The 19,111-nt window shown below is 43.8% G+C and overlaps 1 protein-coding gene across 2 annotated transcripts in view; it reads right to left on the bottom strand.

The window, feature by feature from the left end:
- Positions 1–19,111, bottom strand: part of nos1apa (nitric oxide synthase 1 (neuronal) adaptor protein a) — a 103,257-nt gene that overhangs the window by 16,343 nt on the left and 67,803 nt on the right. Inside the window, exons 5-7 of one of the 2 annotated variants that reach the window (XM_069520997.1) lie at positions 15,604–15,712; positions 9,406–9,547; positions 4,983–5,200 (exon numbers count right to left, since the gene is read on the bottom strand). In XM_069520997.1, the coding sequence (XP_069377098.1) occupies positions 4,983–5,200; positions 9,406–9,547; positions 15,604–15,712 (469 nt within the window). The remainder of the gene's footprint in view (positions 1–4,982; positions 5,201–9,405; positions 9,548–15,603; positions 15,713–19,111) is intronic. The other variant, XM_069521006.1, reaches the window with a different exon arrangement.

The following is a 19,111-nucleotide window of genomic DNA, read 5'->3' as shown; positions in this document are numbered from 1 at the left end:
AAGCAAATTCAAAAAAGCTAAGGCACAGGGACTAACTAGAAGGGAGAGTGTGCTCACCTCTGCCCATTTCACCGTGTTAAAGAAAGTGAAAAAACAACCTGTATGTTCCTCTTTCCATCACAAAGAAAACCTGTTGACTCCCGGTATTCAGCAGCACATGGTTGTACATTCAGACGCTAGTGAAAGTGAAGAACTGCAGCAAGATAAAAGAAATCTATACTGCTTTGACAGATCCCACAACTCCAGCAGACTCACAGTTTTTTAACAGCTTAGAGAAAAACAAACTGATCAAATAAGTGTTTGTGGTAAATCTTGTTCTCATTCTTCACTTTTTCTCCTTTTTCCAGAGAGTTGGACATTTCATTGTATCTTCAAGGCCCGAATATGTGTCACGGAGAACAGCTGAACATGCTCGCTGAGTTAAACCCTTTCATAACTGAGTGTCTCCGAAGAGAAAAGAAGTGTCACGGCCGTCCGAATCTTCTATGGAGGACTTCTGCGCTGAATGCTCGATCCCCGCTCAGAACACGGCCCCGGTTTGAAGAAGGATTATGAACGTCAGCACAAATTGGAAGTTAATGGAGTGGAAAGCGATAGAGGCATAGAGAGAGGCAGACGGAGGAGAGAAACAAAGTTGATGTGTGTGTGATCATTTGAGGATGTGGAAACCTGAAGACGATCGGGGGAAAAAGGTTTTTTCAACAACTAAACAACAGCACGTTGTCTCTGAATCCACATTTAAATCCACTCGGTTTCTTCCTTGGCTCATGTCCCATCCTTCTACCGTGGTTTGTGGAAATCTGTGGAGTCATGTGGAGGCAACAATCAGGACATCCCCACAAAGAGGCTCTGGACCGGGGGGGGGGGGGGGGGGGTCTCCTGAACCTCTGGGCCCCCGAGCCTGAGCCCATTTGAGCCTTTCAGTAATCTCTCCATGTGAGAGTGTGTTTGTAATTTCAGGTCTGGATCAACTGAGGCAAACTACTGACGGTACGAGAGGAGGAGGGGGGGGGGGGGTACTGCTACACTCAGAGATCTGAGTGTTTACACCTGCCTGACGCACACACACACACACACACACACACACACACACACACACACACACACACACACAAAGAGAGAACAACAGCATTCTGTTTTGAGGCTTTGAAATGACATTTGGTTTCAGGCACAGTTATGCGCGGCACTCGCCTTTTATTGAAACCATCGATTACCATCACTTTCTTGCCAAAGTAAAAAATACAGCAGCCTCTCGAAAACGTTGAATATTCTCCCTGATCCTGGAGGCGAGGTTCGTCCCGATGTTGTGAAAAGGCCAGAGGTGAGTCCCCGCGACCTCTGGGATGGTTTGTAAGTCTAAAGGGAGCTGATGGAAGGAGAATGAACTTTAACGCTCACAGGCTGCTTTCCCTTTCATGAGCTTCCAGAGGAACCCTGTAGTGAATTAAAATCCCGCCGCTCGGGAAAATCCAAGCACAGCTCTGTGATGAAAAATCCTCACACATGGGCGCTAACGTCGTAAAAGGCCGACAGACGCATCGCACGTGCTTCTTATTCAATGCTACCCTCCCCATGCAATTTAATCTGTCAAGGGGAAAAGAACTAAAGGAGGGGGGATACATGTCGTACACGTATGCACAAAAGCAGCTACGCACACAGACACACTTTTTCCAGTGACCTGAGAATAGAGGTCATCGCAGGGAGCTCGTTGTTTCAGTGATTTCACGCCGTGTTGCTTTCAATCAGGCTCTGTAATGAAAGGTCTCATAACTCTAACGTTAATGGACCCGAGGACTGAACATCTGAGCCGCCGGGTTTTGTAACTCAGACCCAGAAATTGTCTGAGGCTCTAACTCCTGCTTTTCTAAACAGGTTTGTCTGAGTGAAGCCGGAGCTGCTTAAGTGACGCAACGTCGTCGTCAGGCCCTTGATGAAAAGCTTGATAAACTCCGGCCTGGAGTGTTGCCTAACAGCTTGTCCGTTTAATTATTTACAGCTAATTGAAGCTGCCTGAGGAACGACATAATTACCCCGAGTTTACTTCAGATCAGGCGACTTTCCTGCAAGAGGATTTTCGGCAGTTTTAGCGGAAAGGTGAGAAACAGGAACGTTCCTTAGAATTAGGTTTCATGCATCATGTGATCACCAGTTTTCATAAATAAACAATGCAGCCTGGAAACTGACTTAGAACTGGAAATAAAGAGATTTTCTCAGGGGCGCTTTCACACCTATCTGGTTAGATTCCGACAAACTGACTTTCCAGTTTCCTCAGACCACGGTCCAGACCAATAGACCAAAAGAGGAGGTCTGGGTCCGCATCAAACTGGATCATGGCTCGGTTCTGTTCTTAGTTTATCCAGTGTGAACACGTTCTAAGTGGTGCCGGCAGATTTGTCCTCTGAGATAATAGTTTAGCTAAAAGGAAAGTTTGTCAAGTGCTGCAACTTGGCTCCACAAATTAGAAACAGCTTCTCTCTCAGGAGTGATGAATGTTGATGCACTGATCTTTTTTTTTTTCTCCAAGTACGAAGCAGCAGCTCTGTTGTAAGATATGGTTGATTTAGTTAATTATTGCTGTTGCTGATTTGTGTCTGTTGCACGTGTTGTTGGGTTTAATGCTTCATTAACCTTCACACAAACTGGGTCGTCAACATTTTGCAAACACATAAATAACACCTGTTCCCTCAAACAGGAGAATATGAAGAAAAGATCAAGAAGCTCAGATCCTCATACACCTGACTAACGGCTGTGGATTTTCTATTCAGGAGGCAGACCCACTGATTCCACTCTCCCAAAAGGCTTTTCACGCACTGTTCGCACTTTGTCTTAGTAGCACAAAGGTCTCGGTGAGCTTTAAACACTTTATTAAGGTTAAAGAGAGACTCCTCAGGTTTCACTCCTGGAGAAAAGTGGCTCTGCACTTTGACGGAGTCGGAGATCAACCAGATGTACAGATGCCAAACTGACCAGAGAGTCCTGCGGCAGCACGAGAAAAGTTAGATTTAAGGTTTTTATTTTGTCACTTGTCCAGGTAAGTTTTGAAAAAGTTTTTTAAGGGTGAAGACTGAGCCACAAGCTTCAAGTCAACATTTACTCTAATTGACCAAAACCATAATTCATACATGTGCTGCCAGGAGGAGCTATAGCTGTAAAACAAATAAAATACAGATTTCCGCTTATCCTGCATTCAATCATTTTCCAGTGACATTTGGGAAACAAGGTCGACTCTCGAAAGCGAAAGCAAATTATTTCTCCATATTGCTTTTATACACAAAAACAACATTTCACCCAGACAACGCAGTGAGGGTAAAAAATATGTTGCAGCACATGGATCCAGTCGAGGAGCAGCACCTCCAGACAGCGTGATAAAAAAAAAAAGGAAAACATAATAAATTGAATGAGACAACATTGTTGCCGACTGGATGCAGAGCCTGTGGTTTCAGTCTGAAGCGTGAAGTAGTAAGAATCACCTCCTGCTCCCTCATCATGCAGCGTCGTCCTCCATCAGAAAACCAATCACCCCCCTGCACACGAGTGTAAATCCCAGCGACTGAGCGGCTCTGCCAGCTGAGTCACGCAGCCGCGATCGGCCCGGAGAGCATGTCTCTGGTTAAACATAGACGGCTGCTGGTGGTGAGTTTTCCACAGGCCGCGGAGCAGACGGACTGACGGAGCTGTGTCAAAGCTACAACACAAACAAACACATGGATGACGAGCGCGGTGATCACGGAGCTCAGCTGCCAACACGCTGCCGACAGACTCTGAATAGAAACGGATCTCATGACGTCGTCAGACACAGACACGGTGTTAGCTCCACCGGTGGTTAATGCTGGCATGTATAATTCAAATGAAACTGGAAAAAGCTCTTTATTTTAGGCCTGAAAGAAATCTTGTTTATACGAGAGCTTCAACTGGAAAATCTGCAGGTTTGTGTAAAGTTTGGACACTGAGGGGTCAGCGAGGCCTGAATGAACTGATATTTGTTTTACTGCACTGACCTGAGCTGACTCTCTTCTTCGACTTCTTCTCCCCTCAACCCCCGAATCTAACATTCATAAATAAACTTCTGTTTGCTCTCTGGTTTGTTTTGTTTTTGATCACAGTGCTGCCGATAAAGAAAAGAGAGGAAAAAGAGGAAAAAATGGGGATTGAGTTGCAAAAAAAGGTCAAAACCTGGATGTGAACCATGAGTCTGAAGATGTTCTGCAGCTAAGTCACAATTAACCCTTTAAAAAATCACGTTAACCCTGAGAAAACACGCGGCCCCTGACTGACTGCAGGAGGTGGTCGTTATGAAATACTTGCTGGTTGAAGGATGCAGGATTTATTACAGTGTTTTAAAACTATAAACTGGCACAAAAGCTATTTACCAAAGTGATTCTGAGAGTAACTATCTCTATAGCTCCCAGTGTGACAACACAGCAGTCCAGCATTTTTCTCTGAGAGCTTGACACTTATACTGTGTCTGTCTTAAAGAGATGTTTTGAAAATATCATATAAAGTAATTTAATTCAGTCCTCGAGCCTCAAAGAGACGTAAGATGCTTTTTGGATTTTATTTTTCTTTCCTTTAGTGTGTTATGGGATTTTTTGTGAATGTAAAAGTTAAAAAGCTCAAAGTTTCCACCACAGAAAACACTGAAGCTCCCGAAACGCTTCGTCAGTAGTTCCGGCGTCTGCGTCACTGTGATGTCATCGCACGTCTATCAGCTAGTCTGACACGCCCCCTAACGAAGCAGGTAAAGCGAGAGCGGAGGCCGACATTGAGACGGTTGACCAATCACAACAGAATGGGGCCAGCTGGCCAATCAGAGCAGAGTGGGTGTTATCAGGGCCTTAAAGAGACAGGAGCCAACACCAAGTGTTTCAGACAGAGGCTGAAGAGAGGAGCTGCAGCAAAGAGTCTGAGGACAGTGATGTTTTCCACCTGGTTGTTTATCTCCTCCCACCACCCTGTCCAGAACCAAGTATTGGGTCATTTACCTCGTTGTCTATGTGGTTCAGATCCGGTGTCTTCGCCGTGGCGTCCAGATCCGTCACTCCTCGGTTAAGGTTCGACTCCTCGCCCGCCAGCCCCTGGCTCGCCTCCTCGGCATCGATGTCTGTCTCCTCAGCGACGACCTCTGTCTTCTCGGCGCCCGTTAGCTCCCGAGCTGAGCCGAGGAAAGTACACACACATACAGGTGGATGAGCACGCACGCCTGCACGCACACATGTGGGCATGAGCATGTACACACGCACGCATGGGCGGACACACAAAAACACATTCGAGTAGGAAACACAACAACAAAAATTAGTTGAGTGAAACAGAGCGAGGGATAAATAATTATTTTAGCAGTTCAATAGAAAAACAAATAAACAGTGAAGTTAGTAATTTAGTTTCCATATTAACACAAAAAATGATTTAACACAATGAAAATGTGAATCTACAACTGTGACAACACTTGATTGTTTCCTTACTGGTGTTTAAAACATTTTTAAAATACAGTTCATAGCTTCACTAAAGCAGATTTACAGTCACTGACAACTGGAGGAAATGGAAGCAGGTGAACAGTTCACGATGAGCGCTCCAACTCTTCCTCTTCTTTTTCCCTCCACACTTTAACTCCGACCTTGGAGGTGGGTTCCGTTTGACTTCTGTCAGACATGAATTGAAACGTTCTCCCTGTTTTTATTTTACTTTTGACTGAATTCGATTTCTATAAATATCTCCGGAAAAGTTCAGTTGAATAAAACAGCAGGAAACTTTCAAACATTTCAAAAAGGGCGACAGTGAAAAGCTTCATTTTGTGGCAAAAAGCTCCAAAGTTGATTTAACCAAATGGGTTTTGAAAACCTTCTCATAATTCTTACATTTGCCTTCAGCAGTATTGGATTGTGTTGAATATTTTACCGTTTCCAGTTCATTTGATTGCTTCACACGAAAAAACTTTTACTTCTGTTCGTGTTGGAACATTTCTTTCCCTCGACTGTGACGCCTGCAGTTGTTGTGTTGACTGTGAATCGCAACTTCGCCTAATTCAAACTGTCGAACTGAGAGCTTTTTTTTTTTACTTCTCTGCTCCTGAGTTTTAAGTTTTCTTTGTTGTTGTCAGTGTTGTTTGTTGTCAGCTGTGTGTGTGTGTGTGTGTGTGTTTGTGTGTGTGTGTTTGTCTGCCCTGCTTTGTTTCACCTGTTTCCAAATCGCCACTGCATAACTTGACGGTCCCATTTCAAAATCTCCTTCAAACACAGCAGACAAACACATATTTCCTCAGCCACAAAGGCTCCAATGGGTGAAATCCTCTTGGACCAACCTATCCCAGAATTCATTGCTACGCAGGTCCGTAGAACGTCTCAATTAAGCTCCGCCTTTGTCATCTGCTTGGTCCACGAAACATCTATCATTGTGTTTTTATTAGTTTTACAACGTTAAAAAGTCGTAAATGTGTTTAAATGTAAACTGCTTGTTTACAGTTTTCCCTCTAAACAAGTTTATTAAGATATAATTATAATAAGAAGTTATAATTATGACTGAACTATTTTGAAATCATCTGCCCTTTATTCATGACTACTGGAATTATTCATCAGTAAAACTGCTTTTAACAAGTTAAAATACTTATTTCTTCCACAGAAATAATGAACGTTAACTGAATAATTCTTCCTCTTCAACAGGAACATTCATCAGAGTTATGTCCTGCAGGCTTGAGCTCAGTGTTGAGTACTTAGCTTTGGTGAATGGATCAGCCCGCGGGGCGGTTATATCTCATGTTAATGTGAAGTGTTTTCCAGTCAGTGAGCGTTATTAGTTCCAGTGATGAGAGACATTATTTACACGGTTTATTTGTTTGCTAATACGATTATAACGTTTTATTGTTTCAGGTGATATTTTGCCGCATTCTCTACCAGCGTCCTGAAAAACATTTCTCTGAGAACAAAACATCTGTCGCGCACTTTTCTCCTCTTTCCTCAACTGCTCGACCTAGTTCATCACTTCTCCTCCTCCTCCTCCTCCACAATCCACATCTGCCGTTCATCTTTCCATGCTCCTCTCGTCCTCCATGATCCATCTCTCTTTCCTTCTCCTCCCCTCCACCATCCTTGCTTTCTTCCAGATTTGCGTTTCGCTAATCCACCATCTCCCACTCGTCTGTCCCTTCTCCTTCCAATGCCGTGATAATTAGTTCTCCAGATAAGCTCGTTGGTTGTGCATGGCAGCTTTTGTGTTGTTTAACACACCATGACAGTGTGTGTGTGTATAGGCGTCCATTGGCATGCACGTGGGCTCCCTTCACTGTGTGTGTGTGTGTGTGTGTGGATGTACAAGTATTGTGTGTGGGCGACCTCTGGGCTCATCAGCATGTGAAAGTGAGCTCATCTCTGGAGGGCTGGAAGGAGTTTGTTCAGATAACGTATCCTGGCCTGATGCTTCCTCATCAAGGTCGGGGGGGGGGGGATGTGTGTGTGTGTGTGTGTGTGACCGGTGCCGGCTGCTGTGAAAGAGCTGAATACTCGTCCAACTCGTCCCCACGTCTGTCCTCTCAGAGCCACGTGTCCCCGAGCTGCAGCGAAGCACATCCCGTCCCGTCCCGGCACGAGGCGGCAGATAAAAGTAGCTCAGCCCACCAGTGTTGTTGTGCATTCTTTCTTTGGGTTGACTCATCCGTGACATTCACTCCAGAGTCGGTCTCTCGCGCCAACTTGGGCACAATGCAGGCAGGAATGAGCACGTCTGTCTGTGTGTGTGTGTGTGTGTGTGTGTGTCTGTGTGTGTGTGCATGGGCTTGTCACTGTGCTTCCTGACAACATGCTAGCATGTGTTAATGTGGATAGTGTGTGTGGAATGTGTTGGCTTCAGATTTCGCATTAAGGCGACCTGTCGGTGCTGCGCCCCCGCCTCCGAGCCAGCGCCGGCTTGAATTGGCTCCAGCAGTTAAAGCTAATGGAAGCATGGATATTCAATTAAGCGATGTTCATTTCTATTTTCTTTTGATTCCGTGACCTAAAAATAAGGTTTGTTTATCTTGCTGTTGTGAAGGGGTGACGGATGAGCTCTGCACGTCGGCTGAGCTGAAAGCTTGCTCACGCGGGGGTGGATGGATCTTGGCGGCTTCTCAGTGGAACTCCATCTTCCTGACCCACTTCCCCACAGAGCTCCTTTAGTTTACCTCACATCATACCACAACGTTTTACAGCCCAGGTTCTACTTTCATAGCTTGACTTTCAGTTCTATTAGAAACGAAGACATTACTCAACTACACAGTTGTTGAGAAATGTGAGGGACACAGAAACTGAGAATGAGGCGATAAACGCAAGCAGTTTTCTGTCAGGGCGCTTGTTTGTGGATTTACACGTGTATCATGTATCGTGACGTGTATCGTACATTTCAATGCATTGTTAAAAGCCCCGTACAAATAAAATATATCATTATAATAAGATATTTGTACACTTTCTGCAGAGCAGTGGCGTTTGGCTGCAGCGTTGACGTTCTCGGTGTAATTTACGATTGTTTTATATATTTATTTTTTAAAAGAAAGAATCTGCTGCTTCAGCTTCACTTAGTGCTGACGTTGTTTCCATAGTGACTCACCAATGGCTGCCAATATCGGAATTAATGTGTGAACAAACTGCCAACGTGCTCCGCAGCATTTTGGCATCACATCACCGACAGCAACAACCACCGTCATAAAAACAATGACTAAGCTCACTGTCATTTAACTGCATCAACTAATATTAACTACGACCTTCACACGTCTGATCACAACAAACTGTAATTCATATTTTCACTTTTCAAGCTCATCTGCAGCTTTATCATCGATTTCCACTGCTTCGGTCTCAGACAAGGACTTTGGTGAAAGAAACTAAAGCTGTTTTGTTTAGTTTCTTTATTTCTCTTCTTTATTAGCGGCCCTGGTGACCTGTCCAGGATGTTGACCCCCCCCCCCCTCTAACTGAGGATAAGCGGCAGATAACGGATGGATGGATGGATGGATGTCAGGTGAACAGTTAGTTTGATTTTGTAAGTTTTGTTATTTATAAAAACCTGTGTTTCTGTGGCTGCTTGGGAACGTGAGGGAAATGGGGTTTGTTTTATGTTGTGTCCTGGATCCTAGACGGAGGCAAAACAACCAAACAGCCGATGACAGATTACCAAGCTCGGTTTTTCCTGTTGATAACACAACTCTTTGAAATTCTGTCTCTCCTCAAACAGCTTTTGTTTTTGTTTTGGACGCATTCACACATTTTTCAACCCGTAAACAAACCGAACCTCCTCCATCATCACCATCACCAGCTCCACCCACGCGACTGACTGGCCCCTCCTCCGTCGGGCGGTGCGGCAGTGCTTCACATTTCCACACAACACGAGCCGGGGAGAACATGCTGCTGACGGTGGAGCACGTTGCTGTGTGGGTGTGTGTTTGTGTACCTGTGACGGAGGAGTCGTTGCCGTTCTTTTCGCTGTGGCAGTCCTCCTGTCCGTCAGCGTTCTGCTGCGTGTGCTGCAGACTCAGTTTGTGACAAACCTCGAAGGCCTGGCCGACCGTCCGCACGATGCGCATGGCCTGACTCTAGACAGGAAGACAAAGACAGAGACACAGTTGTAACTCAGGAAACAACCTGTTACACTCATACACCATCATTTGTTTCAGATTCTGGATTTAGTTGTTTCTATAAAGTTCCTGCAGGTGCTGTTCTTTCTTTTCTTTTCGTTATTCATCCCGCAGCCGAGTTCTTTTTCAAAACAAACCAGAAAGGTAAAACCTATGACTTCCCACTAGTGTCGGATGCAGACTGGCTCCAGATGGGCCTCCGAGTTGAGTGTATTTAGCATCAAACAGACACAATAGTCGGTTCACATGTGGGTCACTGAGTCAGTTCTGTGTCACATGAACTAACAGCCGTCTGTGTTTACCGTCTAAAAGGCTCGACACGTCCTGGAGTTTGAGTTTAACCTGAGGGGCAGCGACTCGGACGTGTCAGACTATCTCTCAAAGGCAGGTCATGTGAAAACTTCGTAGATCTGCCCGCCCCCCTCATCTGGCTCGTCACAGCGGAGAGGTGCGGAGGCAGAACAGATTTTTTTTTTAAGGCACCGAGGCCTGGCCTGCGGACACCACTCATCCTCAGCTGAACGAGCAGAACAGATGCAGCACGTCCTGAAAGCCAGAAGAGACAAAATCCTTTCTTTTCATTCTCGGAGCCGTCGGACAAAGTGTAAACAACACAACATTTTCTGACCTCAGGCTGAGACTCAGATGAACAAATATAAATTAGCAGTTGCTGTTACGGTTGTTTTCTTTCAGTTAAAGCCGACTGTTGTTTTGGCAGCACAGAGACGCTGTTGGTTTTTCTAACACACACTTTGTGTTTAGCTGCAGTGTTGGTGAAATTCACTCTTATCATTGTTTTTGTTTTATTTTTCATTAAAACCTGCTGCTTCAGCTCCGTTCAGCGCTGATGTTGTTTCCTTGGTGACGCCACAATATCAGCAGAAAAGGATTTTTGAGTGAGCAAACTGTGCTTGACATCACATATTCACGAGCTTCAAGTACTTTACTGACAACAGCCACTTATCAGCCTCTGTGGTATGAAACCTACAGTCACACTTCAAACCCTGTTAAAACCTTTAATGGCTTTGTCGGCTGCATTCAATATATAATACCCACTGTATTATTATTATAAATACACGGAGGCAGTGGATAACAACGTAAAATGTGATATATGGACCAAACACGGAGCGTGAACACAAATTACAACATGTACGAGTGACTGTGACAAGCACCTTTAACTTTATAGAGACAGAGACAGTGATGGCTAAATTAAAAACCACCTTCAGCTCAAGTTTCTCATTTCTCCTTCTGACACGTGTCTTCTTCTCTTTTTTTAACTTGAGCAAACGTTAATATCCTGAAACAGACAAGACGGATGATTCTAACAAGAAGAGATAAGAAACTATTGTGAGTGGAGGAGGAAGCTGGTGGAAACAACAGCGTGAGTTGATTTGTGTGTTTAAGACTTTTAACATATTGTTTTAGCCTCTTTACCTTCAACATAAGATCTTAATGTCTTTTCATGCTCCATTTCGGACCCTTTGCTCCGGTTCGCACCTTGAGATTATTTGTCCATGAAACCAGGCTGAATTTTAATGGGACAAAAGGAGCGTTAGCAGTCAGGGACCCTGAGGCTCGGGAACGATCTGCCTGAGGAAATCAAGTCAGCTGACTCCGTATAATCTCTTCTTTGGACAAACTTTCTTCAGGGAGCCTGATTTCACATGAATTTGAATGTGTCTTTATAAACTTTTTATAAAAATTGTCTTTTAAAGCTGATGATGATTTTATCATTTTGGGTTTAATTGGTAAATTGTAGTCCCCACACTGAAATGATATTCCCAAAGAGTTATTCCACTACACAGAGAAATCGAGATGGGTTTTAAAAAGAGAGCAAGCGTTCAAATATTTTAAAACTGAGCACCAACGGATATTTTGGGTCGCTGGGTCGTGGTAATAAAAACAGGTTCCAGGCATTAAGAGCTGCAGCAGAAAGTTTCACTGTCGTTTTTAATCTGCAGCAGAGAGTCTGTGCAGCTCAGGTCACGGCAGAGGTCTCATATCTTCAGAGAATATCAACTACACAGTCAAGTGTGAGAATGTATATATATATAGATGTATTAACAAGATGGTAGAAAAATCTCTCCTTGAAATACCTTGAAGCCGGAGCAGGAGTTTATGTTTTTTTCTTTGCTCTAACTCAGCCAGCAGCGTTTCTTTAGGCTGCAATTATTTTATGGATTATTTGGGAGGAAACTGAAGAGCAGTGTATTAGCACAGTCGTTAAGCCTAATTGGAATAAAAGCAAGAGCTGGCTTCTCTGTATCCTACTTAAGAAGGAGGCTGGGCACAAGTCCTTTGGGAAAGATGTGTGATATTGAGCTCTAAATAAAGTTTGAATGTGGTTCTTGTGCAGTCAACATTAGATTTGGGTTTTTGTGATTGAAATTAAAATGAGGGAGGTTGTTTTGGAAGTCGGAGGCTGAAAAGTTTAGGAACCTTGTTGAACTGATGTTGGACAAAAGCAATGAACGAGAAATGAACCACACGTTTCCTTTTCACCACAGCCAAGTCATTTATTTGGCTAAACTTAACCACATCTTAATCATAGATGTGAGAAAACTCATCTTAGTCCTTATAGAGGTGCTCTGTCAGACTGTTCAGATTTACGTTCACCTTTATTAAATAGATTCTCTCCTGTCAGGATGTTCTGCAACCAGACATTTGTTTTGCACTGAGCTGATTCTCCAATAGATCTCTAACTCTGGCAGCTGACACGACTTCTAAGGGATTTGTCTCTCGAATGAAAAAGTCTGCACGTCCTGTTGAAAAGAAATGAAATCGTTCTCATGTTGGACATGTGTCATCTCTGTCTGCCTCTCTATCTCTCTCCCTCCATCACTTTTCTTCTCTGTCAGTTCGACTCCACGAGAGCATCTCTCTCCTCCATGCTCTCTTTAGTCGTCTCTCTCAGCGGATACGGGATAAGAGCGATGGCGATTACCCACGGAGGTGCGGCGGTGCCTTCGCGGTCGACTGGGAAGTCTTGACACAAGCAAATAGACGGGACAGAAGGGAATGTAAAGCAATCTATGAAGAATCGGGGTAAACAAAGAGAGGATGGCAGGGGATTTAATTGTGATTAAAGCCTTCGCTCGGCCCGTCTCCCCTGATGATGAGCTCACCCATTCGTCTTCTCTCGTACTTCGTCGTGTTTGCATTTTCACCTCATCCCTCCATAATTCACACATCCATCACTCTGTATTTGTATTTGCTCCGTCTTATTAACCGCCAAACCCTGAACCAGGGCAGCGATGGTTTACTTGGTGCAATTCCAGCCTCAAATATATCAGTAAGACATTCAGGAGGAACAATGCTAAGTGTCCGAGAACAGCGTGGGTGAATGTTGTCAGAGCAAAAATAAGTACTAATCAATGGAGAGGCTTGTGTCTGTGTGTGTGTGTGTGTGTGTGTGTGTGTGTGTGTGTGTGTGAGGGTATGAAGTAAGTGGAGTGAGAGGAAATCGATTGACGACGCCTCAGTGACTCTTCTGAACCATTAGCTCGATTTCTAGGTTGTGTTCAAAAGCAGAAGTGCATCATGCAACAAAAACACAATGAGAGTGTGACAAAACAAGGTTTTTGGTTTTTTCTTAAAACTATTTTTCGTACAAAAAATGTGATACATCATTTATTACAGCCGACCAGCAGACGATGCAGAAACACAAGCTGGGTCCAGTGCTCACACGTAGCAGCTGCCGCACATGAATCTGTGGTTGTCACTGTATCAGAGGCTCGAGGACAAAAACAAAACATTGGCTGGAAAGTTCTCAAATCACCTTTTACACCTCAGCAATTTCACTACGAGTTTACAGTAACCTACAAATTCTAATCAGCTCATCCTTGAGTCCATGTTAATGTTTGTGTCAGCTGGAAGGAAATTCCCTTTATGGGTGATTCACAAGAACCTGAACTTGACCTTCAACCACCACAATCCAATCAGTTCATCTTTGAGTCCAAGTGAATGTTTGGAGAAATTCCCACGAGGCGTTCTTGAGATATCGCGTTAACAACAATGGGACGGACCAAAGTATCAACACACACACACACACACACACACACACACAGATAGGACACTAAAGTCTCTGTGATTTAAAGCGCAGCCGTTCTTTCACTGCTGGTGGTTAAGAGGGAAATAAAATCTGCCTGATCTAAATCTCACCTTCCCAATCCTCCACAAGTCAAAACACACTTCTGTAAGATCACACTCAGCCTCCGATGACACTTTTATCACAGGTTTGATTTGTGCGTCCTCGTCATTTTTCCGCTGTGGCGTTGTTACGTTCTCTTTTTGTCTTTCTCAATCTCCTGCAACCTCCTTCATTGAGTTTCTCTATCTCCTCTCTTTCCTCGGTGATCTGACGTATTTACTTTGCAGTTTAAAGTTGAGACGAGTGGAAGCTGTGAACAAACAGCAGAATCTAGAAGTCGAGATAAACGTTTACTGCCTCGTCACACAGGCTGCGTTTGGAGGACCTGCACCGTGACGACATCTCGCTCCTGATGATGTTGCGTAAGTGAATCACTGTTGAGCTCAGGAGAGAAACGTCTGTGTCACAAAACAATAAAAGTTATGACACATACTTGACCTCGAACACTGATTCATGTGTTGACATATGATTTGATGACACTGAGGTGTTCAAACAAATTTGATGTGAAACTCACACGAGCAATCGTGAGTCATGTTTTTATATCTTCAAGTGACAAATTAAAACACTTGAACAAACGTGTGTGATAAGATAAAATCATGTGTATTGAGATTTTCTTTGTTTGGTCCATGTCCCATCTGCTAACACGGAGGCGGCTGGGTTTATTACCTATACTGCAGGCAGCCACCAGGGGGCCCTCAAGATGATTTGGCTTCACTTTTGGGAGTGTCCATGTGCTCCATCTTTATTTCATTTGAAATCGTGCAAGTTTGTCCTTAGCCTCTCCATAACCATCACACACACACACACACACACACACACACAAACACACACACACACACACACACACACACACACACACACACACACACACACACACACACACACACACACACACACACACACAAACACACACAAACACACAGTTTCCAGTGTAATGGCTTCAGGGCCATGGGTTGCCCCAGAGGTTTTTGTTATGTGTCACTTTCACTCAACAATCTGTGTGTGTGTGTGTGTGTGTGTGTGTGTGTGTGTGTGCTCGTGTCAGTGTGTGTGTGCTCGTGTCATTGTGGGTCTGTCTGCAGGAGATAATGAGGCAGTGTGTTCTTCACCCGGCTCAGCCCTGGACCTCAGCATCAAGTCGTACAAATTGGCAGCTAAAGAGACCTGGCAGCTCATTTTTCTAACAAACTGTGTCACACAGACGGACTCAGTTGTGACTTCAGCTCTGCGGCTTCCACCCTAAGTTGATCCTGATGAAAATTCAAAACCAAAACAGATATTTAAAAAATATTTAAATAATTCTTATCATGTTGTCATTAATACAGAATAACTTTTGATGTAACATAAACACTTTCAGTTATTTATCTAATCTCATGTATTTGTACTTAAAAAATCAAAAATTTGAAGTACATGTTATAAAAATCACAAACTAATGCCAACTGTTATCGTCACCGTTTTCCTCACGGCCACTGAGCAGCTGCACTCAAGCCTGTTTTCACTAAGTGCCTTGCTCAAGGGCACCTGAACCTCTCCTGGAAAGTACAAAGGTTTGTCTTGACTGGTGACTGACATCACCATCAATGTTTCAAACTGAGTATTTTACCACGAGTAAAACTTTAAACCCGACCACCAGAGTGTTCCTGAGGCTAATTTATAACTCGATGCTTTGGGGGAAATCCATTAAGAGTTTCCTGAGAGTTTCTGGAGTTTGTGCCTGAACCCTCCTGGAGTCAGAGTCAGGTCAGATTTCTAACTCAATAACTCAAGAAGAGCGACAGCCCTCGAGCTCCGCATCAGGCTCCGCACTGCACGGGTCAAAAGGTGACACATTAAAAAAAAAAAAAAGCCCCACTGTCCGTCTTACCTTCTTCTTGGACTTGAAGACGTTACAGCGAAAGACGTTGCTCTGTCCGTCTCTGGCGATGTAGCTGAAGATCTTCAGATCCTGGGAGTCATGGGAGACGTAGAATATCCTGAAACAGAGAATGAAATAGGTCAGACGTTAAGAGAGGAAACAGATTAAGATGCTGGCAAGTGTTTTTGTCTATTTATCTTAAGATGCAAAACAGGCACCGAGCCCGTTCCTCTGGGGTTTCAAAAATAAACAACCGTTGGGAAAGTTGTGATTAAGCCAAAGGTAAAATCAACTATGTAAATAAACTGGCAAGTGCAAACTTCCTCATTGATTTCTCTGTTATTTATGTGGGAATTTGGGACGAGTGACACACACACACTGAGCGCCAGGTAAACAATGCCGAATAAAAACAACACTTCAAACGAGAGCAGTGATATATTCCGGTGTGAGCAGGAGGCAGAGGATGCAATACTATTATATCAAATTCTTTCCTGTGTCAAAGAGGACGTCGGGGGAGCAAAGTTTGAGACAAAAATAGAGTTCTCCTGGTGCGGAGAGATTAAGTTCAACCATCAGTGAAGAGATGCACAATTTCCTACAGAGCGGGTAAATAGGAAGAAAGAGGTTTCAGGAGCAGAAAGCAAGAGCAAATGAGATAATACACCATAACCTGCGGGGGGGGGGGGGGGGTTAAGCTCTACGCTGGATCTAATTTGTGATGACAAACGAACGCTGCCTGAGAGTTTAACCATCGCAGATAACAATACGTTGTTAAAACAAGAAGCTGGAAACTGTCGTGTTCGGAGACAAAAGAGAAGCTCGGAGCGGAGCTGCAGCATCGGTTTTATTCTGAGCTGCTACTGAAGCTCATCATTTCTGCAGGAATCTACAGAACACTGGTGCCTGAAGAGGAAATCCCAGATCCTGGATGCCGTCATTAGAACCACGAAACCAGCAGTGACTCCATGTTGGTGCAAAACATAACATGACATCATTGCACAAAGCGTGTGTGATGGTTTTACAGCAGCAGCAGCCCTGAAGAAAGCTCTGAGCCTCTTGGAGCTCCTGGATCAGTGTGTGAAATTCTCCAGATGTTACTGGAGCTTGAAGGACGAGTTGCTCCCAGACACGCTTCTATTCCCCAGAGAAATCCAGCACAGAGGGAATCACGCAGCTGGAATTCAATTTAGCATTGTTTTGTTGCTTCCAGTGCACGAGACCAGATGTGCGTGTGTCCGAGTGTTTCACCTCCTGAGTTTAAAACAGTCTTCTCTTTGTCTTAATCACATTCTTTAAGTTGTGTAAACCCACAGAATCCTTGTTGCAATAATTTGGAATAAAAGATTTCTGCAGTTTTCATTGTACAAATACAATAAAGCTCTGAAATGGTGCGTATGTCATTTTCCCTTCTGCTTCAGAGGCTGAGAAATAAATGTGTCAGAGAAAGTTTTCCAGAAAACCCTCGAGACATTACTTTAAGTTCGAGGATGATTTTTTTTCAGACGGCGTCCTAATGGGTTAATGCTGTGAACTGGAAATATCAAGTGGCTAAAGGAAGTAGCAGAAACCTCAGGCAGAGCAGATTCCTAATTGAGCAATTAGCGTCATATAAATGGGCCCTGATGGAAATGTAGAGTCATTTATCACAGTGAGACGAGGCCGAACATGGCCAGAGACAGAAATTAGGTGGAGATTAAGCTAATGACACAGTTGTGTTTGTCTAAATGTGTATGTGCAGTTCCGTGCATGGTAGTTTTGTGTGTGTGTGTGTGTGTGTGTGGTGTTTGAGTGTCTCTGTGTGTGTTTTTGTACACACAGTGACATTTCTGTGGTATTTGCCTTTTTCTCCGGGGAGCCAGACGAGCTGAGGTCTTGTGTTATGGTGTCTTCGTCAGTTGTGTTTAGTCGACACAGTTATCTCTAACACACACACACACAAGCACGCCGGTGGTGATGGTGATGGCAGGGGAGGATTTTAATATAATTTCATAGAAGGAAAAAAAATTCTTGTTAAAATGTTCTCGTCTTGGTCTCAAACAATGAAATGTGGCTTGCTTCTTAATGTCGTCTGATCTGTTCTGAGCTGAGAAGTTTGATTATATGGTTTGTTTCCAACTTGTCCGATTGGCTGACTGCTTCTATTCTCGGTCCGTTTGACTCTTTCTCAGCTTTTCTGTTATTCTAATTCTTATTCTGGTAACTGAGCTAAAACCAGAGTCGTAAAAGTAATTAAATAAAGGGTTGTTACAACATGGATTTAATCAGCACAGAGATCTGTTCATGTCAGCAAACCTGTCAGTATTCTCTTACTTCACTGACCACACACTGAAGTGTTTTCCTGTACGAGCATCAACAGTAGCTTTAAAACTCCTTCTGGAACGGAACAAATGACAGATGCTGCTGAGTCAAAGCAGTTTGACAGAGCAGCTGCTGGAAAATGCTCAGAAATAAGAAAACATTATGCAGGAGCGAAGAGAGGGAGGCAGTGAGAGACCAGGCGGGTGAGTCGCTACAGCTTAATGAGGGGAGCAGGAACATTTCTGTATGTGTCAACAAACACGGAGGGTTAGCAGGGTCACTGTTATCAACCCATGTCATCAACTGGAAGAAAACCGACCACGCCCAACCCACTGATCTTTGCAGAAACCCTTTAATTGCCTCCTGTTTCATCTCTTTGCCCTCCCTCCACTTCCCAGATCAAAATCTAAGCCCCGACAGATGTCCTGTGTTCTGCCAAACAGGGGAATAAATCTCACTCTGAAACCGCGGGCAATGTTAAAACAGAAACACAATACACTTGTCAAGGTTAAGCTCAGCCGACAGTGAGTGAAAGTGAGCGTAGGCGACCGGCTCGGCTGACGAACCCCAAGAGGAGGAAGTGAGATACGTCTCCATCAGGTGTCTCCAGCTGCAGGTGAGGGAGTGTCACCCGATCAGGCCCATCAGACTGGAATGAGAGCGGCTGGCTCGATGAGTCAAAGATGGTTGAACACAAAATAAATCAGAAAACAAACTCTGCCGGCAGAAAAAAAAACGTCTCGTCTTGTGTTTTAAGACAAACCAACAACTTCACAATGTCCTCCGTGGTGGAGATAATAAAGTTGAATGGTAAAAACATGTTTTTCTTGCCCCCATTTCATCACAGTTTAAATTAAAGATTCGTCATCTTTCAAATCCTCAAAGCAGAAATGCTACCGTTTGATCTTCTGACAGAGATTATGGAGATGCATTCCTCCCTGTGGATAACGACCACGACAGTTTGAAAAATAAAAGTCAAAGATTGATTATTATTTTAGAGCAATTACGGAGTAAACCATGAGGCACAAATCTTCTGCCCCATAAAAAAAAGATTTACTCACTCTGTTGCGAGGCCAAAATTAATTAATTTTAATACTAAATCATCTGGACAGCATCATATCTGTGGAGGACAAATCTATAAATGAGATAAGAAATTAAATGAAAATCCGCCCTTGTGTCTCTTTGCAAAACGATCAGTGATTTTATCAAAATATGTCAT

Source organism: Paralichthys olivaceus, chromosome 3 (genome assembly GCF_024713975.1).
Source record: "Paralichthys olivaceus isolate ysfri-2021 chromosome 3, ASM2471397v2, whole genome shotgun sequence".
NCBI classification, from domain to species: Eukaryota; Metazoa; Chordata; class Actinopteri; order Pleuronectiformes; family Paralichthyidae; genus Paralichthys; species Paralichthys olivaceus.
The sequence above is the reverse complement of the archived record's forward strand: the minus strand, read 5'-3'. Positions and strand labels throughout refer to the sequence as shown.